Genomic DNA, 25,296 nt, shown 5'->3' with positions numbered 1-25,296 from the left:
CCAATGTAAGTGTTGTGTAAGCTGGGCTTGGTGATAGCATAAAATACCTGGAGAGATTCTGGGGCATGTCATCAAGCAATCCCCTTGTAAGTACCTGCAGGATAACAAAATGATCAGAAATAGTCAACTTGGAATTGTTGAGAGCGAGTCATGCTTAACTAATCCAGTTTACTTTGATGACAACATGATGGGATTTGTGAATTGGAGGAGAGCAATGGGTGTGATATACCCTGGCTTTAGCAAAGGTTTTGACGCCGTCTCCTGAATACATTCTCATTAATAAACTGAGAACATACAGTGTGGGTGTCCTACTGGTTGGATCATTGTGCTCAAAGAATCATCAGTGTCAAGCTGGGAGGAGATGCCAAGTGGGGTTACTCAGGAGTCTAGTGCTGTTTAGTATCTTCATTAATGATTTGGCAGATGGAATCTAGGGCACACATAGTAAATTTGCAGTTCACACCAAGGTGAATACAGTGGCGGGTATTTTGGAGGACAGGTTGATATTTCAAAATGATCTTGATGAGTTGGAGAAATGGTTCATAGTTAATTGAACGACATTCAGTAAGGCCTAGTGCAGAGTTCTGCACATACCTCGAATAATACAGGCGGAGAAGGGAAGTGATTAGTTAGGCTGTAGTACTGCAGAAAAGGATCCCAGTGCTATAGTGGAGTGCAGGTTGAATAGGAGTCAGCGGCATGCTATTGCTGGAAAAGAAATCACTAGCATACTGGGATATATTAACAGGAATGTTGCATGCAAGTCAAAGGATGCGATTTCTCCTCTCTGTTCAACTCAGGTGAAGCCTCACCCAGTGTACTATCTGGTTTTGGGCACTGCATTTTGAGACAGACAGGCAAATTGGAAAGAGGCCATCACAGAAATTGAAACACGATTGGAAGTCTAGGAAACATGATTTACAAGGGAAGATTGGAAGAACTGGAATTATTTAGTTCAGAGAAGGAAAGACATCTGATGTGCATTTGATAACCATCCTTAGACCTGTGATTCTCAACCAAGGTGCCTGGTGGTACTACCAAATCCTTTGAAGGGTGCTGCAAGGTGGGAGTATAGATAAGTGAGGTATGAAGAGATAAGCAGATAAAACAGGCTCAGGCTTGTCCCTGCCTGGATAATACCCCTGTGTCGTGTCCGTCCCCCCCGTCCCCACCTCCAGTTACCCAGCCTTTGTGTAAGGAGGTAATAAGCACTGTTATATAAAAAATTGGTTTTCAAATTGGGTGCAGTCCATTCGCAAAGGTTAAAGAGGGGTGGGGGGAGGGGGTTGACTTGAGTCCAAAAAGGTTGAGAACCTCTGGTCTGGCCATTGAAAGGTGGTTAGAAAGAGGATGGTGATTCTCCATGGCCGCGGGGGACAGGAAAAGAAGTATGTAATAGTCTTTAAATTGCAGCAAGAGAGATTAAGGTTGAGCAAGGGTTGGAGTAGATTACTGCTTGATATCCCTTCCAGATCCATTTTTGTCTGTAATTCTAAAAGCCATTTATTTTAAAGTGACTACACATTTTAAATATTGTGGAATCAAATCTAAAACATTGCTTTCAAATGTTTCTTGCTTATACAGCAGGTACTGTCCAACTCTGTCCTCTCCATCAGACTGGAGACTGCTGCCATGCCAAAGGTGATCTCAGTGTTTCTAGCGGTGTACAACTCAACATTCAATCAAATAAGTGGCTTTGCGCTTAGTGGCGTTCTGTTCAGAATGCAGTGAAACTCTTGCACCCAGTTAGGTACAAAATAATTAAAGGTATTTTGTATTTAGATTTGACTACAGGTTTTCAAATAAGATTGGTTAGCATCCTCGGTCTAAAGATCCTAAGGAACTCTCTTCTACTGTTCACAGTGAGTTAGGACTTTTGCTGTATAACTTATCTAAAAGATTGAACCTTTGACACAATGTCTGTCAATCAGTGTTTGTATGCCTGGGGCATAAGAGCCTGAGGAGTAATACCAAAAACCACTGAGTGCCTTTTTTGTTCTTACATTCTACCTATTATAGAATGATCTTACAGGATACTTATATTAACTTCCAGCTCATCACTATCATTAGCATGCAGTCAATTTAACTAGAATTCAAGTTGGAGGTTTTGTGCACCGTGTGTTGTTAGGGGTAGTAGGAGAACATGGTTTTTAACATTTGAAAAGCTTACTTTATTTACACTGCAGGCTGAGGAAAATGCTGGTGCGTGGCTGCTTTAGGCTAAAAAGGAATCAAAATTTGTGGAAGAGGGGATCTCTTAGACCAGCTAAATATTTGCAAACAAATTGTTTGCAAGCTTCCGGGCACACTCACCCTTTATTGGGCATAGGAGAGAGCAGAGATTGTAAAAGTTCTCCTAGGTTGAAATAAAAATTCATATTTTATGAGGATAAAAAGTAAATTTCTTGATACACCTAAATAGCTGTAAATCGAAAGAGGTTTGATCATGGTTTGGCAACTTTCCCTTTGTGCTACCATGTTTTGCTTCACTGAACACAGCAGCAGGTAGTGTCTTCCAGTGGCTGGCCAGAAGACCCAGCTCAGGTCTGAGACAGACTGGTGTTGGGATCTGGCTGTCACTTTTTTTTTTTTTTTTTTAAATCCCTGATCCTTGCCATGACATGACACAGGCAGGGTTCCCTGCCACATGGCTGCCCAGCCATGGCAGTGCAGGTAAAGCCCGTCACCCCTGCCAGACACTGAACACTGCCAGAGCCCCAACTCTGTGGGCCCCGATCCAATGGCTCTGGGACAGATTTGGCCTGCAGGTCATAGGCTGTCATCCCAAGGTCTAACATTAAACGGTATAGAAACATACTGGAATTCGAAGAGACCTAAAAGAGGGTAGAGTCCTCTGCTTCAAAACATATTCCACAAGTTTGCTGCAAGCTTGGACCTTTGGATTCAAGTATACACTGGAAGTATACAAGGCTCCTTTCTTATATTGGGGTATGATTGAATGAAACCATAGTCATGTTATGTAGGTGTAAACTTGGACTGATGTAAGAGAAATCTGCAGTTACTCCAGATTTACTCAGAGGCACAGAGCTTGATTTGGCCAAGAAGGCCTTGTTGTAAACCCCAAGTAATTTACCAAGTACATTTTGAAATGAAGCATGTTGATTTCTTCTTTTAGGTTTTTTTTCCCCCCCCCGCCCTTCAAAATACCTCCTAAACTAGCAGACATTTGACCTTGACTACACCTGGGACTATGCTCTATTTGTAATCCGGTGAGCAATAGGTAGAGTTATGGCAGGATTAACTCTAGTATATACAGCTGCAGTCCAGGAGAGAAGTTTGTTTGTTTTGTTTTTTTTAAATGGCTGTACTATATTTACGCCAATCAGAGACTAATTTGAATTTTAAGATCGCCCCATAGTAATTAGATTCTCAACTTGGAAAAGTATAGCATATTTTATAGCTGGTAAGGCGTAGAACTATAAGAAATTTATAATTTTCTGTGTCTAGAATCTGCTTATTGAAGGGGGGGTAGGGAGTTGTCTTAAATTCGCACCCCTCCCCCAATGCTATGGTGGGGAAAACACCAGCAGGAGGTGAGAGACCAGACCCCTGCCCCCTTGCTCCCCTCCCCGTGCCGAGCCAGGGGCGAAAGCTGGAGTTGAGCTGCTGCCTACCACAGTCTGGTACTTAAATTCAAAACAAGGTCCTCGTACCCCATGCTGATTTGCGAGGGGGAACCTCATCTTGGATTCAAGTAAATACAGTCGTTTGGATGAGTGAAGGCCACATTCTGTTCCCAGAAGTAGTATGAAGCTGAAGAGACCTTATTTCAAGCAGTATTTGCACTGGTAGTCCTGGATGCTGGGTTTGAGGAATGGGGTTCTGACTATGAAGTCTATTCGCAGCTGGTCGTGGGCTGCCAATAGCCAATTGTTAAACGGTTTGCTCTTTTCTGTAGCTCTCCATGACTATAAAGGCTGCTTGTCAGTGTACTTGAACTAAAGTTGTATCAGATTCCTTTTTAATAAATGTTCACGTTTGTGGTATGCTACTGCGTACTCTAATGGAAATTTCTCCCCTTTTTTTGCAGGACATTCAGTCAGAAGAGAGCTGCAATTGAGAGAGAGTATGCACAGGTAAGCTGCAGGATAAATTTGCTTTTTCTGAGCTGTTCTCTGTATGTAAGAATCCATTTGCTCGTTAACAGGTCTTCTGTAATACTGATCATTTTTTCACTGGCTCTTCTGTGGAGCAGGTAATGTAAAAATAGCTCTTTATGTTTTGGGCTGAAGATTGTTCAGCACAGCTAGGCGATCTCCATTTTTATAGCCTGCTGGGCGCCTGCCTTGGGAAAGATTTAGCATACAGCAGAAGTGCTTGGCACTTCCTGGAATTGGTCCACAGCAATTCTTTGGGCCCTGCCCAGGGATTAGAGGAGCTGCCTTGTACTTAAAAGAAGCAACCTGGTTATAAAGAGCATAGAAGTCAAGCTTGTAGCATCAACTTTATGTGCTTATATTACAGTCTTTTTTTTTTTCTTTTCAAAACTGTTTCCCTGGAGTTTCAAGGCATTCTGCAAGGCCCACATACATTTACCCATGCTTATAGCATAGGCAAGGCTGAGGCAGGAGCAGTATTTGTTGTAAGAAGCAGAGCGGACATCCATCTCTTTTTTATTTGTTAGTTTGTTTTGAATATCTGCTCCAATGCTTTCCAGTTTGGGGACAGGGAACAGCTGCTGGTTTAACTTATGTGGCTATTTTTAATTTATGGGTAATGTCCTAAAGCCAAGGACTAAACAACAATGGCAGAATGAAGAAATAAAAGGCAGGGACACTTGAGGGTTGTGTATACAAAGAAACAAACACAACTGGAGGCATGTGTAAAACACAGCATGGAGCAGGAAATAAAATGTTAACCTTGTTTTACAGTTCTTCATGCTGGTACAGTGATTGTTTTGAGCTTTTTGCCTCCTAGGGTGCTAAAGTTTTCCATTCTTCCATTTTAGATGTTGTTCTAATCAACAGCCTGTTAAAGTCTATCATGTTACAGTATTCACAAAGCTTCTGCATAAAGTGAACCTCATCAAAATCTAGGAATGCCTCATTTTTCAAGTCCATGTCTAACTTACTCGTGTTGAAATTCTGCATGTGCATTCTCAGCCAAGACTTGCATTGAAACGGTGTAAGAAAGCGAATTAAATCTTTTGCTGTTTTTAAGTCAGCCTTTTGCTGCGTGTTCTTATCAATGTGTACACGTCCCATCGGCTGAAAACTAAGGGAATAGCTCCATGTCAGAGGTCATAGTATAGCGCTCTTGAGACCATCTGCTGATACTTGCATCATATTTATTGATATTCTAGAATATGCATTAGCACGTGGTCAGTTGCTGTGGCAGTTGCACTCAGCTTGATGAAACATTGGGACAAATTTTCATGGACAGGATCAATGAACTTGATTTTTGAATCCCTGGAAATCCTTAACATGCCTTGTGTATTGGAATAGGACTTAATATAATTTGAAAAGTAAATAATTGGGTTGTCACCATTATGGGCTTAACTGTGGTTTTCAGACAGTTAAAATTGCAAATTTCCAGTAAAGCAGCTGCATCAGTGAGATTTGTATAAGTGACTATTTATCTGAATAAAAGCTTGCAGCCTTACTTGATTTAGTGATTTACGGTTCACGAACCATTGTGGGTGCCTCAAGTTTAGTCCCATAAAATGTATTTTGTTTTTTGGGGTTTTGGGGGCTTTTTTGCACGTTATAAAGGATTTCCTACAAAGCTTCGTAATAATATAAAGTAAGCTAAACGTAAACTCCACTGTTTGTTGCGGGGGGCGTGTTTTATCTTTAACCAAAAAAAAGTTATGAAAGCATCTGAGAATCCTCAGTAGCTTAGTTTTGAAGTAAGACATCTATAGTGTCTCAAAATGTTTCTTCCTGCAAAGATTTTTTTTCCTTTGTCCAATTAGGCAACTGACTCATGAAGGGCTTGATTTTGATGTATTTGTTGAAGTAGGGAAAGTAGGACAGACTTCAGTATTGGCACTGCTACCCTCGCCTGTCAAAAAGGCCAAACCTGAGGACAGTGAATGGTTTACATATAATGAATTACACTGCATAGCCAAACAGAAACACCCAAAACTTATTTTCTAGTATTCTTACTTCCTCTGCTCATGTACTGCACCTTTTTATTAGCCTGGTGTGATTGAATCCAAGCTCTATGGGACAGGGATTATTACTTTTCTTTATGATGTTTAGTTCAGTGAACACTTGATTGGATTTTCTAGATACTATCATAATGTAAATAGAAATAAAATCCTATGTACTCTTGCTTTCACTCTCCCTCTTTCTCCCCCATCACTGCACTGGAATGGAGGCCAGGGTTTCCAAGGCTCATGCAGCTTGACACGGGGCAGGAGTCCCCTTCTCGGCCTCCCCGTCCCTCTTTGCAAGATGGCACTGCCATGAGGGGAGGTGTCAATACACCCAGCAGCCATGAGGTAACCCTCTCCCCTAGCCTCACAGCTGCCACCAATTTCATATGTCAAGTGGCTACCTTAAAACCTTTAATGCATTGGCAGTTATGGGCCAGGGGAAAGAATAAACCACCTGGCTGCTGGCCATGCTGACATCTGCCTTTGCCACACCAGCTTTTCCCTGCTGGCCCAGACCGCAAACCCGGTCGGATATGCCTTGGGCCTCCCCAAATACTTACTGCTCTTGAGACATTAAAATATCTGTGCATCTGCTAGAAAGCAGTTGATTAGGCAGCAGAGAAATATTGCATGACATTGTGTATGCCCATGTCCCTGCAACTTTCATCATTTTTAACATCAAAATAGCTGCTTTTTGCTGTACTAGCTTAGTTTTCCTGTCTTTCAGCCTAGAAAATATAAACTGACCCTTCCTTCTGTCAGTCTCAACAAGGAAGCAGGATTTGTAGGAGTAAAATCCTAGTTTTCTTTGGTGCTGTCTACCATACTGCCTGAAGACTTCCCAAGCATTACTTAACTGGATTTCGTACCACGTGTTAAGCACAGACAAAAAATGCACAGGGTAACTCTGACTTGGACCATGCTGGGCAGAGCTGGGAGTAGATCCTAGATATTTTGAGTCAGCTTTCATAACCACAGGACAAACCTTGAGCAAGTAATGTAATTCCTGCTAGCACCAGAGTGATTTTACAAGCAGGTTGATCCAGGAAATATAGAAGAAACGAGGGCTGCCTTTCATTGGACCAACTACATGATTGAAAGCTTTTGTGTACAAGGCACCCTTCTTCAGGTCATAGGTTCAGGTGACCAGAAGAAGGCTGCTCTGTACCCAAAAGCTACTCTACATCTCTCCTAACCAGTGAATTGGTTCAATAAAAGATATCACCTGCAAAAATTCTTGCCTCTATTCTGTGTTCTGTTATAACTGCAAAATGTAACTAATAATCCTTGTCTCTGTTTTGTAAAATGTTTTGAGATCTATGGATGAAAAGCACTGTACACTAACTTACTTGTAAAGCATCCAACTCCATAGATTCATAGATTGTGAGGGGCTGGAAAGGACCTTGCAAGATCATCGGGTCCAGCCCCCAGCACTAAGCAGGACAGCTCCGCTGTACCAGAAAGAAACAGATAATGGGTACAGTATTGGGTTATGAATAACTGACTTAAAAATCAAATGCCCTTCATTTGCAAGAGTACTGTATAAGTACCAGAATGTAAGACAATTCTATTAATAAAATAAAAATGAAGTTCCGGTTAAGCTACTTTAATTGTCTTAACAGTCTTAGAGGCTATAAAATAAAGGTAAGTATGGGAGGAGAGAAGTCACTCTATAATAATAGAACAGAAATAGAGCTAGAATTTAAAAGGGCGGGGGGGAAAGCTCAGATAATGCATATCAATAACAGATCATGCCTTGAGAATTAGGCCTTATAAAAGAAATCGTTTCAGAGTAAGATACAGTAGTAACTAGGCTGATTCAGACTTTCTCCATAGACAAAACAGCTGTAGCTTTGAGAAGGCAAGTCTTATGACAGTTTCTGTGTTGAATGTTAGGGTGAAATCAAGTCTGGCCCTTGATTCAGCAGTTGCCTAACCACTGGGGCGACAGTCAAATAATTTGAGGTACTTGCCTTGAAAGCGTGACAAGCAACTTTCTGTCTAGTAGCTCATTCCCCCTAGTCTTGGCGGAGTGCTTTTTCTGAGAGAAGGATACAAAAGGTTACTGTGGCTGCATAAAGAGCAGGAAAAGGTTGTGTACTTTAAGGGTGGTCCCCCCTGCCTGGGGACAAACAGGGAGCAGACATGGATTCTCTGTCCAATGGTCTTTGGTGGTAACTGGTGCATTTCAGTGATTTTGCTAGTACCTATTTTTGTTCTTTTAAGAAATCATTTTATTAAGGAATAACACTGGCCTGGAACCCTCTGAAGACATGTGTACTAATAATTTAGCTGTGCTTGTGTTACTTCTGTGTATCTGTGACATGCCCCGTTTCCTCTCATTGGAAGGTAATATTTAAGATTCATATTGAGGCAGCTTGAACTGCAAGGACAATGTCTTTGATTTGGATATGCTTCCTTTTTTAGGGAATTAATTTTTTTTTAGCTTGACTGCCCTAAGCCATGCTATCACTTTAGTTGATAATTAGCATTCATATGCAAATTGCAGCATCTGCCATGCTTCTAGCTTGTGAAGCAATTTGGCGATGATCCTGTACAGGCAGGTCTTCCACTGAAGTAAACAGGACGCTTGACTGTAAAGAAACTCCCGATCTTGGGGCTGGAGATAAAGCCCCCATTGTATCAGTCTGTGCTGAGCAGCAGTCACATGAAGAAGAGAACAAATAGGTTTTTTCAACCCTTCATATTAGTAATAGTCCAAAATATATTCTTCACTGCTGGAAAGCTTAAAACTGAAATTGGTTCCTGAAGGTGTTTCATTTCATGTATATGTAGATAACTGTGTAGTTTGCCTGTGTAGATTTACTTGACCATGTAGTTTTACTAAGAGGTTAGATTCTGGATTTGCATGGGATGGTTTGGATGGGGATGATCCTGCCTCAGGCAGGGGCTTGGACTAGATGACCTATAGAGGTTCCTTCCAGCCCGACCTGTCTATGATTATTCCAAGGGGTCTTTCCATGAGGGTGGGATGCTGTTGTATATATTTAAAAAAATTAGAAATAATTCTTAAATAGGGATTGTTAGAAAGACTGTTCATTCTGGGGAAGCCTCTTTTTAAGCCCCCATCACCAGCTTCAAGCCTGCGGCATTCTGTATCCTTCTGGAGACCTGTGTCTAGCCTCAAGACATGCCTGAGCTTCCTAAAGCACCACCAAGTGCTTGGGGTTCAAGCCTGTAAAGTGGGGTGAAGAACCTGAACTTGTGCCCATGTCTTGAGCCCTGTAGTCTTTGGGTATTAGAAACCTCAGAATGGTGTCTTGAACTTCCAGGCAGCTTAACTTTAGTTTGTGAATGTTTGAAATGATTTCTTAGTACTTATAGCCTCAGTGCGGCACAACTGAAATATCATTTTTGCCCTCAAGTGAATGGTGGCAGAGTCTTCCCCAGTCAGTGCCACAGCGACCCATAACCGACCTGAATGACAGCTTTACATAGTCTGCTTTCTGCTGCAGGGTATTTCCCATGTGAGATGCTCGTATACGATGCCTCTCTGCCTAGGCAGAGCGCTTTGTGCCCTGCCTCGGTCAGAAGTGACTTCTGTTGAGCTGCATCAATCAGCCCCTCCATTGAAACACCAAGGGACGATCCCCTCTGCCTCCTACTGCATGGGGGGCTCCTCTGCCATGAGCCCCCAGAAACCCTGAGGCCGCTGTGAGGGAATCCTTATGAGTAAAATCATCAGACATACCCAGAATTTAGGACTTTGGTCCTGTGTGATCCAGAGTGGCCGTGGTATCTCCAAAACCTTCCCTCACATAATGGTTGTTGGCATTGGATTTGGAAAAACGCAAGATCTGAGAAGGCTCCTGATCCAAATGCAGACACATGGATGCCCTTTAGGTGAAAGCGTAATTCAAAGACTCCATTCAGTAATACCTCCTATGTTCATTCAATAATACCTCCTATGATCTCTAGCTGCAGTTCTCTCACTGCATGCAGTCCTTTTCGAATGAACATAAAGCTGGGTGCCATTATTCAGTATAAAAATGATACAAACGAGAAATCTGTCTAGAAAGAAAAGTTCCTCTCTTTGAATGAGCCACGCAAATACCTCTCCATAATTTACAATATAAAAAGAAAACTCCCACTGACTGCACGCCCCTGGCTGTCGCACACTGGAACCTTTAAGAAGAATCAAACAATTAGAGTTTACTTAAAAAAAACAAACAAACAAACAAAAAGAAACCCTTGAGCAAAATGATCTCGATCTCTTTTTCCCCCCTCAGTGCTCCTGGCTTTCAAACAGGCCCCAAATCTGGCCCAGCTCATCTTCAGAGGCAAACTCCCCTCTGATCAACAGGCACCAAATGGGACACAACCCCACCTTAAAAATAAATGCAAAAACCAATCAACACATCTCTGCCACCACTACCATTACCCCATCCTCCCTCCAAGAAGACCATCCAAATACATGGACCCTGCACATCCCGCTCACAGCCTGGCACCTCCAAATGCCCTCGTGGAAATGGGGAGTGAGACTAGTCAAAGACTATGCACCAGAATGAACCGTCTCAGAAAACATAAAGGGGAAAAGACACACAAACACCGGTAGAAGAACAAACACTATTCAAAGAACAGCCCCTCCCTTCCTGACTTCATAGTCCTTGCACTCAAGGAAAATCTATAAAACACTTAAAGAAAAGGGCCTTCAAACAGAAATCGATAACCTTACTGGATACTTAAACACGGACAAAACACAATTATGGCTCATTACAATCACTGTGTTATCTCTACTAATCTTCCTGTATTTCATAGATAATAATGGACATCTTTCTTCTTGAATGGGCTTTTGCTTCCACTAATTAGACTAGTGGGGGAAAACCTTCCGACAGGTATGCCACAAAATCAGCCCTGAACCCTCCCCCAGTGCCACTCTGGTCCCCTTCCCTTGCCTGTTCTACTGCTTTGCTTTCTGTTCCCTGCCCAATTTGCAGCTTTGGTATCTACTACCTGCCCTGCCTGCCACTATGCTGCCTGTCCCCTCCCTGATCTGCTGTGTGCCACCTTCACAGATCATCTCAGCATCTGTACTAGTGACATTTTAAAGGCAGATGAAATATAAAACAGGTGGAACCACATACAGTGCAACTCAGTATACTTCACACCAAATGTTACACGCATGCATTGTTTGGGCTTGTAGGAGGTGACTGAAAATACTGCACTCAGGGTAGAATAACTGCTCCCGTGTGAAATCTTTCTGTAAGATTGGTTTCACAACAGAAGTTCCTAGTTCTTCTATGCAAAGGGAAATATTTCACAACCACTGCTTCCAGGAACTGGCCAGGTAGCTAGGAAAGTAATGGGAAGAAGAACATTATTTCTTCCTTGCAGTAACTAGGCAGCGGTTCTCAAACTTCTTTGAACTCGAGACACCCCTCACTGGACTCAGTACCCCTCCATAACTTTCGGCAACTGAGTGGCACCCAATTTCAAAAGCTATTTTATCCATTACAGCGCTTCCTTTCTTTGCTGAGGGGCTGTCAAGGGGGATGGGGCTCACTCGGGCAGTGACACGTCAGAACCCCGGCACCTGGGCTAAGAATCACTGAACATATTTGAAAGCATAAGATGTCTCTCACATCTGCTGGGAGATAATATCCCAGACAAGATTTACGAACAAACCACTACACCTCTAATTTGTGCCAGCTTCCTACAATCCTACATGTCAGCCTCTGGCTTTCAAGCTTGAAACAGTCACTAGGGTCCCCGATTGTTGCAAACTTGAAAAACTGTACAAGAACACATTTTGGTTGTTGGACAATAGTGTTGTTTCTGAGTCTACAATTCATATGTAGAAGGAACAAACAACCCAACTAGTTTTAAGCAGGAGCTTGGTAAGTTTAGGAACAGGATTATATGATGAAGTTGCCTGTAACAGTAGGGGTCTGGACCTAATGACCAAGGACAGAGGTATAATAACCTGGGGTGGGAGGTAGGGTTTAACTTATGCCAGAGCCTCAGAAATGGTTCCCAAACATTGCTCCTACAATAGCAGCACAGTACCTCCATATCTGGCTGCTGCTGCAAAAACAATGTCATGGGGGCCTGCTTCTCCCGCCAGGGTGCAGACTCAGCTCACCAACACCAGGTCATACTACAGACCTAGGATGATGAAAAATGGGAAAGGGTGCAGGGCTGTAACATGATTCAAGGGCAAGAGAAAAAGCCATACAGGGGGTCAGTTTAGTTTATCAAAAAAGATTGAGAATGACTTGATGAAACTATTAAGCAACTCCAGGTGTAAAAAAAATATTAGGTACTAAAAAGCTCTTTAGTTTAGCAAAGACAGGCATGACAAGAACCACTGGCTGGAAGATGAGGTCAGATGAATTCAAGCTGGAAGAAGAGCACAAGAACAAATTGCTGGATCCTCCCTCTCTTGAAGCCTTCAAAAGCAAGATCAAATGATGGATCTAAAACTTAGAAAACACAAGTTATTAGGTTCAATGCACAGATAAGTGAGTGAAATCCTATGGCTTGTGCTATAACCAAGGTCAGACTGGATACTCTCTCATGGCCCCCAGTGGTCTTAAACGGTGATTGTTTCCATGTCAGCTGCATATACGATTCATCCTTGGAGCAAGTCAGACTATTCCACGTCAGTCTATTCTTTACCTTGCCATTCCTTACCTACAGTTCAGGAAGGTTCCTCACTTTACCACAATACCAAAGTTAATATTTAAAGGTGCTATTTTCAGCACACTCTCACTAATGTGGCATCAGTAAATATTTCGTAACAAAGAACTTACATTTGAAAGCCTTTTTTCCCCCTCTTTTTTTTAAATAAGTAAAACCACCATAAGGTTTTAGGGCTGTGTGAAGCTTCGGGTGCTGACTCGACTCAGAGGAGGTCTGGTCCGATTCGGTGGCCGAATCCCCAAATCCGAATTGAATCAGGAGACCAACTAAAAATGTCTAAATTGATTTGAAGCTCTCCAAATCAATTCGGAAAAGATTTGGACAGCTTCAGAGATTCGGGCAGTCCCTGCTTGTCGCCTTAGGGAGCTGGGTCCAGACTCAGTGCTGGTAAGTAGGGGGCGGAGAGGAGGGGGCTGTCCCCACTGTCCCCCACTGCCCCAGGTTGCATGGGGGGGCTCTACCACAAGCCCCACAATCCCTACCCACTGTCCCAGCCCTCCCCCCATGGCTGCCCCACCCGCCCCAGCTACTGGCTCTTAAAAAAAAAAAAAAAAAAAAAAAAGCCCCGCACTCACCAGATGCTGCAGCTGATTTCATGTGAATGGATTTCACTTTTCATAGCCACTTTTTCCTTAAGGAGTAGAAATGATTTGTGAAAGGAAAAAAAGTGAGATATATAATGTAGATGAGAAGTGGCTTTTCCATTACATTTTTTTTATTGCCAGATAATAATAAAAAAAAATTATATTATTTTAAAAAATGCATTTAAGGATTTAAGGTGCTCACTAAAAAAAAAAAAAAAAAAAAAGAAACAAAAAACCCACCAAATCATCCATTTCAGTTTTTGTGGAATTCCTTAAGTTAAACTAATATTTCTGTAAGAACAGAGGCTTACTCTCAACTTCTGTTTTCTGTGAAAACACTAAGTTCCTTATAAATGGAACTATAAAGCTAGAACTACAGTATGTCTACAAAGAAAACCCTTCATTGAAAAAAAAATGTTTTTTTTTTTTTCTTTAACTGATGCAATCAGAATTCCCTTAGTTTGCCTTAGTCATTATTTTTCTTTCCAATTAGTCTTCTCTCAAGCTACTGTTACTGGGAAATTTGGTTTATTTGTGTGTTGTACTTTCTTACTAAACATTTTGTTCCCTGTATTTTATTCATTTTTGCTTATTTATATGGTTTTTTGGTTTTGTTTTTTGAATTGGTGATTTGGCCCTAAATCCAAGTGTGCAAGCCTTCCCTTCTGCAATAAATAAATCCGGCTAAGAAACAGTCCTTTAGCCCTCCTCTGGATGAACAGTTTTCTTCTGAATATTTGCCTACGTTTCTCTGTGATATGGAAGAATAGGCTGGTGAAACTTCTCGCCGCCGAGTCTGAAGTTGTCATAGCATTGAAGCCCATGCCAGCAATGCTTGTACCCTTTTCTTAACTTGCTTCATCCCTCTTCATGCTCTTCCTACAACTTCCTTCACAAGCATTTTCTGGATGGCTTCTCCCTCTTGGTGAAGTACCCCCTTCAGGTCTGGTCTCTATTCCCATAGTTGAAAGAGAACTCAAGCATCAAAGCTAGTCCAGTCCCCCTGCACCAGATACAGGATGTACTATATGCTGGACACCTATCCAACCTCTTCTTGAAAACCTCCAGTGATGGAGATCTGCACAACTTCCCTGGGAGGCTTGTTCTCTTGTCCTGTGGTTCTCATACTTAGGCAGGTCTGCCCCGCTTCCCCCCAGAGATTTAACCTAAATCTCCTTTGCTGCAATCATAAACCCATTGCTTTGTGTCCTGCCCACTGTGACAATGGAGAACAATTGTACTCCCTCCATTTTGTATTTGTGCATGTGTTATTGTATTTACTTGAATAGAAGTTGACCCTGATTATAAGGTGACCCTCCAGTAATTAGATTTTATATGTGGAAAACTTGTAAATGTGTTACATTTTCCAGGAATCTAATTTTTGGAGGTTTGCCTTGAATTTGTCCCCCTCCCAGTACAGCAGGGAAAATATATCTGGGGGGGGGGGGGGTCAGGTAGCTGCTTTGGTCTCTGCTTCTTCCCCACTCTTTCCTATGGTAAACCCTTTCCCCTGTCCTTGCTGTCAACCTGTCCTCCCTGAGCAGGTGGAAGTGAGGAGCAAATTTGAAAACAATAACTTGAAATTAAACAAACATCTGTAACTATTTGCATATAGTACCCATATACTTAATTCATCCACAATCAATGCATGTTACATTTTTTGAAACTGCTGTGAGTTTTACCGCAGGTACTCCAGAAACACACTTGAGCAGCACTTTGGCTTCTACTTAGTGCAAGCTTTTAGATAATGTTTCAAGGACCAAATCAGTTCCAGATTCAATTGGGCAAAGCCCAGTGGTCACCAAAGACTCATGAGTTACTGCATAGTTCGTGGGGTTGGGCCTCACCAGAGTCAACAGCATTTCAAGCCCTGGTCAGCATGTATATGTACTCCACACACCCTCCACAAAGGATCCATTTCCCCACTCACGACTAAAACCAGATGTTCTTGTCATGAGTCCTGGGATACTCCAAAAATTTATATGCAGATGAGGCATAAGGCATCTGGATTCACCTCATGGAGGACAGAGCCACACAAATCATATGCTTCTGGCTGAGAGGGGATGACAAAGGGATTCTGGGTGAACTGTTTGGGGTTGCATTTGGTGATTTTGCCAGGCATTTAATGCTGTTCAAGAAACAGGAATCATTAGAAATAGGAAAGGTAGGCACAGATCAGCTGTGAGAGTGAAGAGGAAGTAAAAATGTATGGCATGCTGTGGCTTACTATGACTTGAAAATTTCGAGTTGGCACTGAGAAGGACTGCACTTAATGGGCACTACCATGTCTTATTCAGATGGGATGCTTTAATCTATCCTTGTGGTAGGTTCCCATCAGTATTATCAAATGTACCAAGGGGAGGGTATCAGGACTGGGTCTACCCCTCCTGGTGCCAGCCTGGTATTGCAGTACTTCCAGGTCTGGTGCCAGTTCCCTGCAGAGGAAAAACTTGCCTGTTTGGGTTTTGTTTTTTTTTTTAGAGCTTAAAAAAAAGTTCCATCAGCATGTTTGCCTAGTGCGGGCCGTGTGTTTTATACTCATGCTCAGTATTGGTTGCATTTAATGAACTTCATGGTTGGTTTCCATTGCTGAGCACCTGCAGCTTTTGGCAGCACTTTAATAATAGACTGTGTTTTAGTGAGATTTCCTTGTCTGCAATTATAATACGCAGAACTTTTCCCCCATGCTATTTGGCGGGGAGAGGGGGGGCAGCAGAGGCACTCGTTTTGGATTAGAGTAATACAGTATTTTACCCCTTTCACTTACCTTTACACTTATCTTTGCACCTTACACTTATCTTTGCTGAATTCCATTTTGTTGGCTGTAGCGTAGTCCAGCTCTCTAATGTACTGAGATGCTTTTGAAGTCTCATCCCATCCTCCAAAGGGTTTGCAGCCCCTCTCAGTTGTGTGTCAGGAAGCTGTCTATTCCTGAATTCATAGCATTAGATGAAGTAGGCTGTTGCTTACAGTAGCTTATGACTCTACCAGTTAGTTTCTAAGGTGCCACCCTGCTGTTTCTTATTCCTGCATTGATCATCAAAATGACGCTTAAATTAAAAAGAACCAGGACTTTCCATACAGGATGTGTTAATCCATTTGATATCAACTGTTTTGAGGGCATATAAACTGCAAAACCCAACTAAACAGAAAAGAAATTCACTTGCCCCTATTGACCATATCTCCCCTCAGCATTGCCAAGCTGTGACCTGCTCGGGTATGGTTTTCCACATACATTTCCACACAGTGGAGTTGGGGACAAAGGGGCTCAGCGGAACTGCAGCCAGAAACCAGACAGAGATTGCAGTTGGTAGGAGCAAGTGCAGAAGCAGCAAGAATGGGGATTGCTACACTAAGGGAGGGGATAAAACAAGGTATAGCTGAGACTATCCATCCATTGCTTTGCAAACCCTTAGCTGTGCAAGGGAGGCCTAACAACCTTAGCTTGGTGTCCCTCTCTTTCTCCCATTATGTGGCCGTTTGGGGACAAAAACTGCATAGGAACCAACCAGGGGCACAAGCTTATAAGAGCTGCTGAAAAAGCAGCCTGAGCAGATCAGAAATTTTTTACTGGTTTTTCTCTGCCCTGTACAGCCCTCACCCCCTTTGGATTCACTTGGGATTCACGCAACACCATCTAACCCAACATTTTGTTCTTGGAGAGGACTACTTAATGAGTGGAATATGATGTCAGGGGCTGCATAACACAACAAATCTTCACTGCCGTACCTTTCTATTCAACGCAGTGTAGTGCCTGTTACATATAAAGTTAAAAAAAAGCTGAAACATGGGGTTGCTGCTAAGATTTGTCCAGTGACTATTGAGCAGTCAGTGGGTACAACCTTGTTATCATCTGGTCCTGCCAAGTATGGCCACTCTTAACAACTCCCTTTGCACGCAAATGCTTTGAGGGCCACACTTCAGGGAACTATGCTTTTTAACCTGTCCCCTTTACCCTCTTCTTTCCTAACCCTCTCTTTCCTCTGTGCTCCATCTCCGTTCACGTCTTCCAGTTAGCGTATTCCCTTTTAATTAACTGGAAATGAAGCAAAACAAAACGTGCCACAACTGACGAGTTCTCCCATCGCATCATTCACTCTGCTTTGTGTCTTGTCCTTTTGTGATTGTAAGTTCTTTGGGGCAGGGACAGTCTGGGATTGTGTGCGCGCACGCAGTATTTGACAAAAAGGGGTGGGGTCCCATTCTTCGCTGGTTTTTAGGCACTTTTGGCTTGTGTGTGGTTAATGGATACCAAACCAAGGTCTGAAGGCAAACTGACATTTATTTCAGCAACCCACCGTAGTAAATTATTTTTAAGCACTTGGAGTCTTCATATTATTTCCTTAGAATATAAAAACTCAGAGTAGCAGATGCTGTAAGGGCACATTTTTGTTTCTTGTCTGTGGATTTTGTAACAATAACACCCACCTGCTCCATATTTCTCTTAATTTGACAGGGAAATGACCTGTATTCTATGCACATTCTCACTGATCCTTGATTGCACCGTTTATAGACAAGGTAAAATAACAGACTAATCACCTTAGAATGCTACATCATATAATTCCCTCATTAACCTGTTTGGGAGGACATGCTTCTGAGCTGCTTGTTTCAGACTTTATTCTGTATGCTGTCTTACACTTTAGATGGCAGTGCAAAGGTCTGCAAGGTATTGAGATGCCTGCAATATTCTGGACCTTCTAATGGCTGCTGCCTGGTGATAAGTCTGCCACTTACTATAACTGGTAATCCCCTGCCATTCCTACTCTTTTTTCCTCCTCACTGCTTCCCAAACAGATGAAAAGCTAGTTGCCTATGACCTGCTCTGATCTGTGTTGTAGCAGTTGTGTGTGCACACTTTGTCATACAGAGTAACTGAATATCTTCTTGTTCTTTCTGAGATATAGGTATCACGATTTTCTCGTCTTCTACCTATACATCCTGTGGAGTAATAAAATGTAGCCTATATTATGAATCAAAAGGCGAAGGTTTAGAAAAGCAGGGCTCATTGAGTTGGCTCAGCCTGCCACTCTTGAGGGGTAACTAGAACTGCAACGACTCAGTGAAACATGAAGAATCCATGCCAGCGGGACACAGATGTCCACAGCTGCACAGCTAGCTTGTAAGGGGGAGAGAAGGGTGTTCAGGTGTCCAGCTGATCAGTGCTGTTCTGAATCAACACCACTGTACTCTTTGAAAAGGGCATCATTTTCTATGAAAAGCTGTGGTTTGCTTTCTCAGTACATCAGTTTCAAAGCAGGAAAATGAAAGCTAAGGTTTTATTTCTAGTGTCAGCAAATAACGTTGGTACACCTCTAATGCAAACACTTTGCCGACAGTGGGAAAGGGGAGAAATTGTGTAAATCACTTGTACTTATTTTTTAATTCAGTCAGCAGTACTCCGAATATAACCGAGTCTGCTTTGTAGGTAGCAAGTGAACATGCTTCTGGACTACACCTAAAATATATATATATCTCCATCTATTTCAGTTTGTGATACTTACTAGCAATAATTAATTTTTCCATTTTTAGTTTCCTTGAATAATGCTAATTTAAAATTCCTTGCTTGCCTAGAAGCGAGCAATAACTGAAGGTTTTGCTCAGCCCATTACACAAATGGTTAATTCATGGTACATGTAGCATACACTTCACAAAATTATTTAACCATATTTTTGTTTGAATGGGCATCTGTCAGTTTTAATCAAAGCAATCTAATACCGTGATCATAGTTCAGTATCGGGTATTAGCAAGTTCTTTGGATGAAAGTAAAACAGGGCATGGCACATTGGCTAATAGCACTGCTTGCCTTAGTCGAAGGATTACTTTAAAGGGTACAGTAAACGTGTTCTTAACTATTTTTTTAAACTCCTCCCCCCTTCACTTTCTTAGAAGTAATGCTTTCACTACTGTAGAAATCCAGAAAGTGTTGACAGCTAAGAAAAACAGGAAGAATGTTTAAGTCAAATCTACCATAAATGATTATTCAGTATAAGACCCTAAATATACAGTAGTTGACTTGTTCATTTCATACAGATAAAAGGCCTTTTATCAGCCAGTTCTGTCCCGTCTCCCACGAAAAAGGGGGGAGGGAGGAAATGAGGATAGGCCAGTTAAGTAAAGCAATCCAAATGCCAGCTGCAAAGTAATAAAAGATGTGGTGCTAATCTGACAAATACTTGTTATCAGCAGAGAAATGTACCTATAGGACCTAGGATACTGGGTGTATGTTGCTCTTTGTACTGCTTACTGCTGCACTACTAAATACATCCATGAAAGATTAGGATGCGTCTCAACAGTATAAATGAAAAGAATCTGATATATCCCCTGAAGCATAAACTTTATCTTTGATAGTGCAGTTTATGAAATGGAGCTGTGCAACACCTTTCTCTGTCACTGGCTGTGTGTGTTGCCACAAAGAACAAAAGGGATTTCTCTGTGAACAGGCCTCACAAAATCCACACTCTCACTTATCCAGGACAAGACCACTGGCTCTGGAGAAAATGCAACTTTTTTTTAAATACGAGTTTCTAATCTCCTCTTTTACTTTGGAGATACAGGTTTGCAGTCTATAGCTTGTGAAACTGGTCATAGTCTAGTCAGTAAGGACCTACTCAGATTGTGATTTCATGGACTTTGTGGAAAGCACGCAACCGGGTGAGCTCTGCGAAATCCCTGTGGGGAAAATACCACCTCCCAATCAAAAAAACTTACTAAAAATACAGTCAACAGCAAGGGGTGGGGTTGTATGACTGACAGACCTCTCCACCAATTAGTGGTTGGGGGTGGGGCACCAGGCTCTCTCAGCCAATCTGAGGCATGATTAGCCTGGAAAAATAGCAGCCAGCCCTGCTAAACCCATGAAATTGGCCGACTGCCTCCTCCATTGGATGGACCTTTACTTCTCAGCTTTTGCTGATTTCTTTGCATGCCAGCGAAAGGGACAAGAGTTGAATCAGCTTAATTCTATGCTCTGTTGGAAAAATATGAACAACAGCAAAAACAGTCTTAGACATGTAGCTTAAGTTATTTATCTCTAAAGATCTGAATTTGAATCCTGTTTTCTCAGAAAGGAAAGTGAGCTTATTGGTTCACAGAAGATGGCCACACAGTTTAGCATGGGGCAGGCAGTTAGTTTGGGTGGAGGGCTGCTTAACGAGGTTTGAGCTGTGGAGCGCCACATGGGTAGCGCCACCTCTTGATGGTTGCACCACCACCCGGTCACCATCTTGGGACCAGAAGTCCCACCCCTACCACCTGACCTTTGCCACCAAGCGTCCATCTCCTTGCCCCCTGGAAATATTCCTTTTGGGAAGGCGGGGTTCATAGAATCATAGAAGTAGGGTCAGAAGGGACCTTGTAGATCTTCAAGCCCGACCCCCAGGCTGGCCGGGAGAAAAAGACTGGACTCAAATGAGTCCAGCCAGGTAGTCATCAAGCCTCTTCTTAAAGATCCCCAGGGTAGGAGCCAGCACCACTTCCCTAGGAAGTTGGTTCCAACTCCTAGCTTCCCTAACTGTGAAGTAGTTCTTGCGGTTGTCTAATCTAAATCTGGTCTCTAATAACTTGTGTCCATTGTTCCTTGTCATACCAGGGGGCGCTCGGGGAAACAGTGTCTCCCCTAAACCCTTCTGGTCCCCCCCTAGTGAGTTTATAGACAGTCACCATGTCCCCCCTCAGCCTTCTCTTGTGAAGGCTGAACAGGTTTAGGTCCCGCAGTCTTTCAATGTAGGGTCTGCTCTGTAGTCCCTGGATCATGCGTGTGACCCTCCTCTGGACCCTTTCAATGTTGTCCACATCCCTCCTGAAATGGGGCGCACAGAACTGGACACAGTACTCCAGCTGTGGCCTGACCAGCATCGCATAGAGGGGGAGGATCACCTCCCTGGCTGTACTTGAGATGCACCTGTGGATGCACGACAAGGTGCAGTTAGCCCTGCCAACCGAGACCTCGCATTGTCAGCCCATGTTCATCTTGGAGTCAGTAATGACTCCAAGATCCCTTTCTGCCTCCGTGCTCTCAAGAAGGGAGTTTCCCATTCTGTAAGTGTGCTGCTGGTTTCTACTGCCTAAGTGCAGCACCCTGCACTTGCCAGTATTGAAAAGCATCTTGTTTATGTCAGCCCACTCCTGTAACCTATCCAGGTCTTGTTGCAGTCTTTCCCTCCCTACTAGCATGCTCACCTCACCCCAAATTTTGGTATCATCAACGAATTTAAACAGGTTGCATTTCACCCTGTCTTCCAAATCGCTGATGAAGAAATTGAACAGCGCAGGCCCCAGGACCGAGCCCTGGGGGACTCCACTGCCCACTTCCCCCCAGGTTGAATATGACTTGTCCACCGTGACCCTTGAGCCAATCTGCAATCCATCTGACTGTGTAGGCATCAATGCCACAGTTGCCTAGTTTTTTAATGAGGATGGGGTAGAAGATGGTGTCAAAGGCCTTTCTGAAATCTAGAAAGACTACATCCATGGCGATACCTGCATCCATTGCCTTTGTGACCTGATCATAAAAGGCTATCAGGTTGGTCTGACAAGACCTGCCCCTAATGAAATCGTGCTGGTTGCCCTTGAGCATCATCCCTGAAGCCGGCCCATCACAGATGTGCTCCTTGAGGATCTTCTCAAAGAGTTTCCCAAGGACAGAGGTAAGACTGACGGGCCTATAGTTGCCCGGGTCCTCTCTCTTCCCTTTTTTGAAGATGGGGACCACATTAGCTATCTTCCAGTGATCTGGCACCTGGCATGAGCACCATGAGGGCTCGTAGAGCTGTGCCAAGGGCCCTGCAATAACCCCAGCTAGGTCTCTCAACACCCTGGGGTGGAGAGCATCTGGACCCGCTGACTTGAACACATCCAGCCCCTCCAGAAGCTCTCTAACCTGGTCCTCCCCAACCTGAGGTCTGGAGCCATTCCCCTCGAGTCCATCTGGCATCCCAGCGGGGAAGTCCCGGTCCCTGCCCAAGAAAACGGAGGTGAAGAATTGGTTAAAGAGTTCCGCTTTCTCCTCTGGCGCAACCACCAGATTGCCCAGCGTACCTTGCAGGGGCCCCACGTTACCCGGTGCCTTCTTCATCCTTCCTATGTATTTGAAAAAGGACTTTTTATTATCCTTGATCTTGGACGCTAGTCCTAGCTCTATGTCCGCCTTAGCTTTCCTGACAGCCCCCCTACAGGCCCGAGCAGAGGCAGTATACTCCTCTTTGGAGATACACCCGGTGGAAGGGGGGTGCTGTGCCGCCTTTTTGGCAAGCAGGCATTCCCGGACGTCCTTCGTGAGCCAGGGGGGCTTCTGGGCACTCTTGCCCCCCTTGCTTCTTGTTGGGATGGACTCCCCCTGGGCCCTGAGTATCGTTTCCTTAAGGAACGACCACTCACCTCGGACACTGACTTCCCCAGCCCTCAAGGACCCCAGCGCCTCCCCCACTAGTCTCCTTAACTTGTAGTTGGCCCTCCTAAAGTCTAGGGCTACCGTCTTGGGTTGCCATCTTAGAATCAGAAAAAAACAAATCATACACTAAAAGTCAAACACCTACTGTAACATATTTACATTTTACTACAAAAAATATTTTTATCGTGATTTGTGTTTGTGTGCTGTATACAGAGTGATTGCATAATAACTCAAAAATAAATTCTGAGTCATTTATATTGTGTAGGGGTGTGTATGGTGGGAGGGTGTGTGGGGGAGTTTGTGAGGGGGTATGGCTGAGTGTGGGAGGCATAGGGTATGTTGGGGGTTGTGGGGTGTGGGTGTGTGGCTCTGGAACACGCCATCCTCTCCTGCAGTCAGTGCATGCAACACTGGGTGTGTGTGCGTGGCATTTGTGCGTTGTGAGGGAGGGTGGGAGGGGTGTGTGGACACCCACACACACAATCCTCCCATGGTGTAGCATCAGGCTGGGGCACTGGTGCCTGCTTCTGGCTGCTGTTGCACATCGCAGTGAGAAGCGCAGCTCCCGCCGGGCAGTCTGTCACCAGCGCTCCCCACATTCACACGGCACAGGAGGGAAGCTCCAGGCGCTGGGGCTGGCTGCCTTCCCCACCCCAGCTGGTACCAGTGCCTGCAGTTTTCCTCCTGTGCTGCGCAGGTGTGGGAAGCATGGGTGATGCAGGTGGCCTGGCAGGGGCTGCGCTTCTTCCCACGATGTGCAGCACTGGTTGAAGCCAGGCACCAGTGGTGAGCATAAGCACCCCTCCTGCTGGTGCTACCCCCCACTGCCAACCAGGGCTGCGCAGCATGGGGGGAGTGTGGGAGGGGTCCTCATACCCTCTCCACCCTCCCTCACACCCACATGCTGCCCAGCTGAGCTCTGTACTGCCCCTGACCCACCCACCCCGGGCACGGGCTCCATACTGTGCCATCCCCAGCCCCAAGCTGCGTGCTCCCACCCAGCTGCAGCCCCCCACTTCCCTACCTGCTGTCCAGAGGGAGCCACAGTGCCAGGGAAGCCTGCAGCCTTTCCGCCCATGAGGGTGGGAATGAGGCATAATAGGGTATGTTGGGGGCAGATGTAGACACCTTGCTCCCAGCCTCATGAGCGGAAGCCCTGGTCGGGGTACAATTCGGTGGTGAGTGCTGCGGGCTGAATGAAAATGCCTGGCAGGCTGGACCTGGTTGCGGGCTGTATTTTGCCCACCCTTGGTTTAACAGGAGTAGCAGTTCTTGGTGTAAGAGAGACCAGAAAAAATAGTGACGCAGTTCTTATTTTAGCTTAGGTTGTAAACTAGAATGTATTTCTTAAAATTGCAGACTTGCCCAATGACTCTGAGTATAAGCTGAGCTGTTTCCAGGTTCAGTTTTAGAAAAAGTCCCTTGTTGTTGCGTGTCTCCCCCCCCCCCCCCCAAAACAAAAAATACAAGCCAAAGGCTGCAGATATGATTTCGTCTTTGAGCTGCTGTTATTCTTGCAGAATCCCACAGGAGAATCAAGTAATTGAGAAAAGGACCCAAAGAGTTAAATGCATTAAAACTACTAAAATAACTGTATGGAAAATACAGTTGTGGGGTCGGACCTGATGATCTGTTTAGGTCCCTTCTGACCCTAAGCACTATGAAACTATGAAAATATTTCTGACTTGGTATTTTGATTGCATACACACACAAAAATTGCAAGTGGAAAACTTATCGTTGTTGGGGGTTGGTCCTGAATGTAAGCTCTGCATGATTTTTATTTTATTTTTAAAAATATTTTTCTGGAAGAAAAAAATAGACAAACTTGTTATCCCAACAGTACAGTAATAGTACTGGAGTCTTGAGTGCACCAGTTGAGGATCAGTGTCTCATTAGGCACTGTACGTATGGTTTTTTGCAACCAAGTAATGCCCTGGACCCCCCAGAACAGGCAAGGGACAGTAGATAAATAGAACAGGCAGGCAGAGGAAGGCAAACTCATGTCTAAAATTTTAAGCATAAATGTGTGAATTTATATTAGAAATGCCAGTGTAATGAGGCTGGGAGCTGCCGTGGAATATAATGCATCGGTGCTTTAAATCCTTCCCTTTCCCATTTGAAAGGTATTTTAAAACACCAGATGGAAACTGGATAAAGACTGGCTCGATTAAAGCCCTTATAAATAACAGTCACAATTCTGTAGAGGGAGAGGCTAATTTTAACATCAGTTGTACAGTTACTGGCTGTTGTCAAAAGTGTGACCTATGTGACATGCATATAGGCCTAGATTAAAGCAATTAAGTATGTGCCTTTAAGGGCTCTGAGAAGATTTCATAGACATTTGGGCTGGAAGGGACCTCGGGAGATCGAGTCCAGCCCCCTGCCCAAAGGGCAGGAAGTCAGCTGGGTTCATAGGATCCCAGCAAGATAAGCATCCAATTTACTCTTGAAGGTGTTCAATGTAGGCGCTTGAACCACCTCCGCTGGCAGACTGTTCCAGACCCTGGGGGCTCGGACAGTAAAGAAATTCTTCCTTATGT

At 43.8% G+C, this 25,296-nt stretch overlaps 1 protein-coding gene across 4 annotated transcripts in view; it reads left to right on the top strand.

The window, feature by feature from the left end:
• The window catches only part of FCHSD2 (FCH and double SH3 domains 2), a 247,700-nt gene that overhangs the window by 52,808 nt on the left and 169,596 nt on the right, over positions 1–25,296 (top strand). For all 4 annotated transcript variants that reach the window (XM_090030771.1, XM_090030773.1, XM_090030772.1 and 1 more), the window contains exon 3: positions 4,052–4,097. In XM_090030771.1, coding sequence (XP_089886897.1) covers positions 4,052–4,097 — 46 coding nt within the window. The remainder of the gene's footprint in view (positions 1–4,051; positions 4,098–25,296) is intronic.

Source organism: Crocodylus siamensis, chromosome 1, assembly GCF_052110815.1.
Source record: "Crocodylus siamensis isolate JL-2025a chromosome 1, ASM5211081v1, whole genome shotgun sequence".
Lineage (NCBI taxonomy): Eukaryota > Metazoa > Chordata > Crocodylia > Crocodylidae > Crocodylus > Crocodylus siamensis.
The sequence above is the reverse complement of the archived record's forward strand: the minus strand, read 5'-3'. Positions and strand labels throughout refer to the sequence as shown.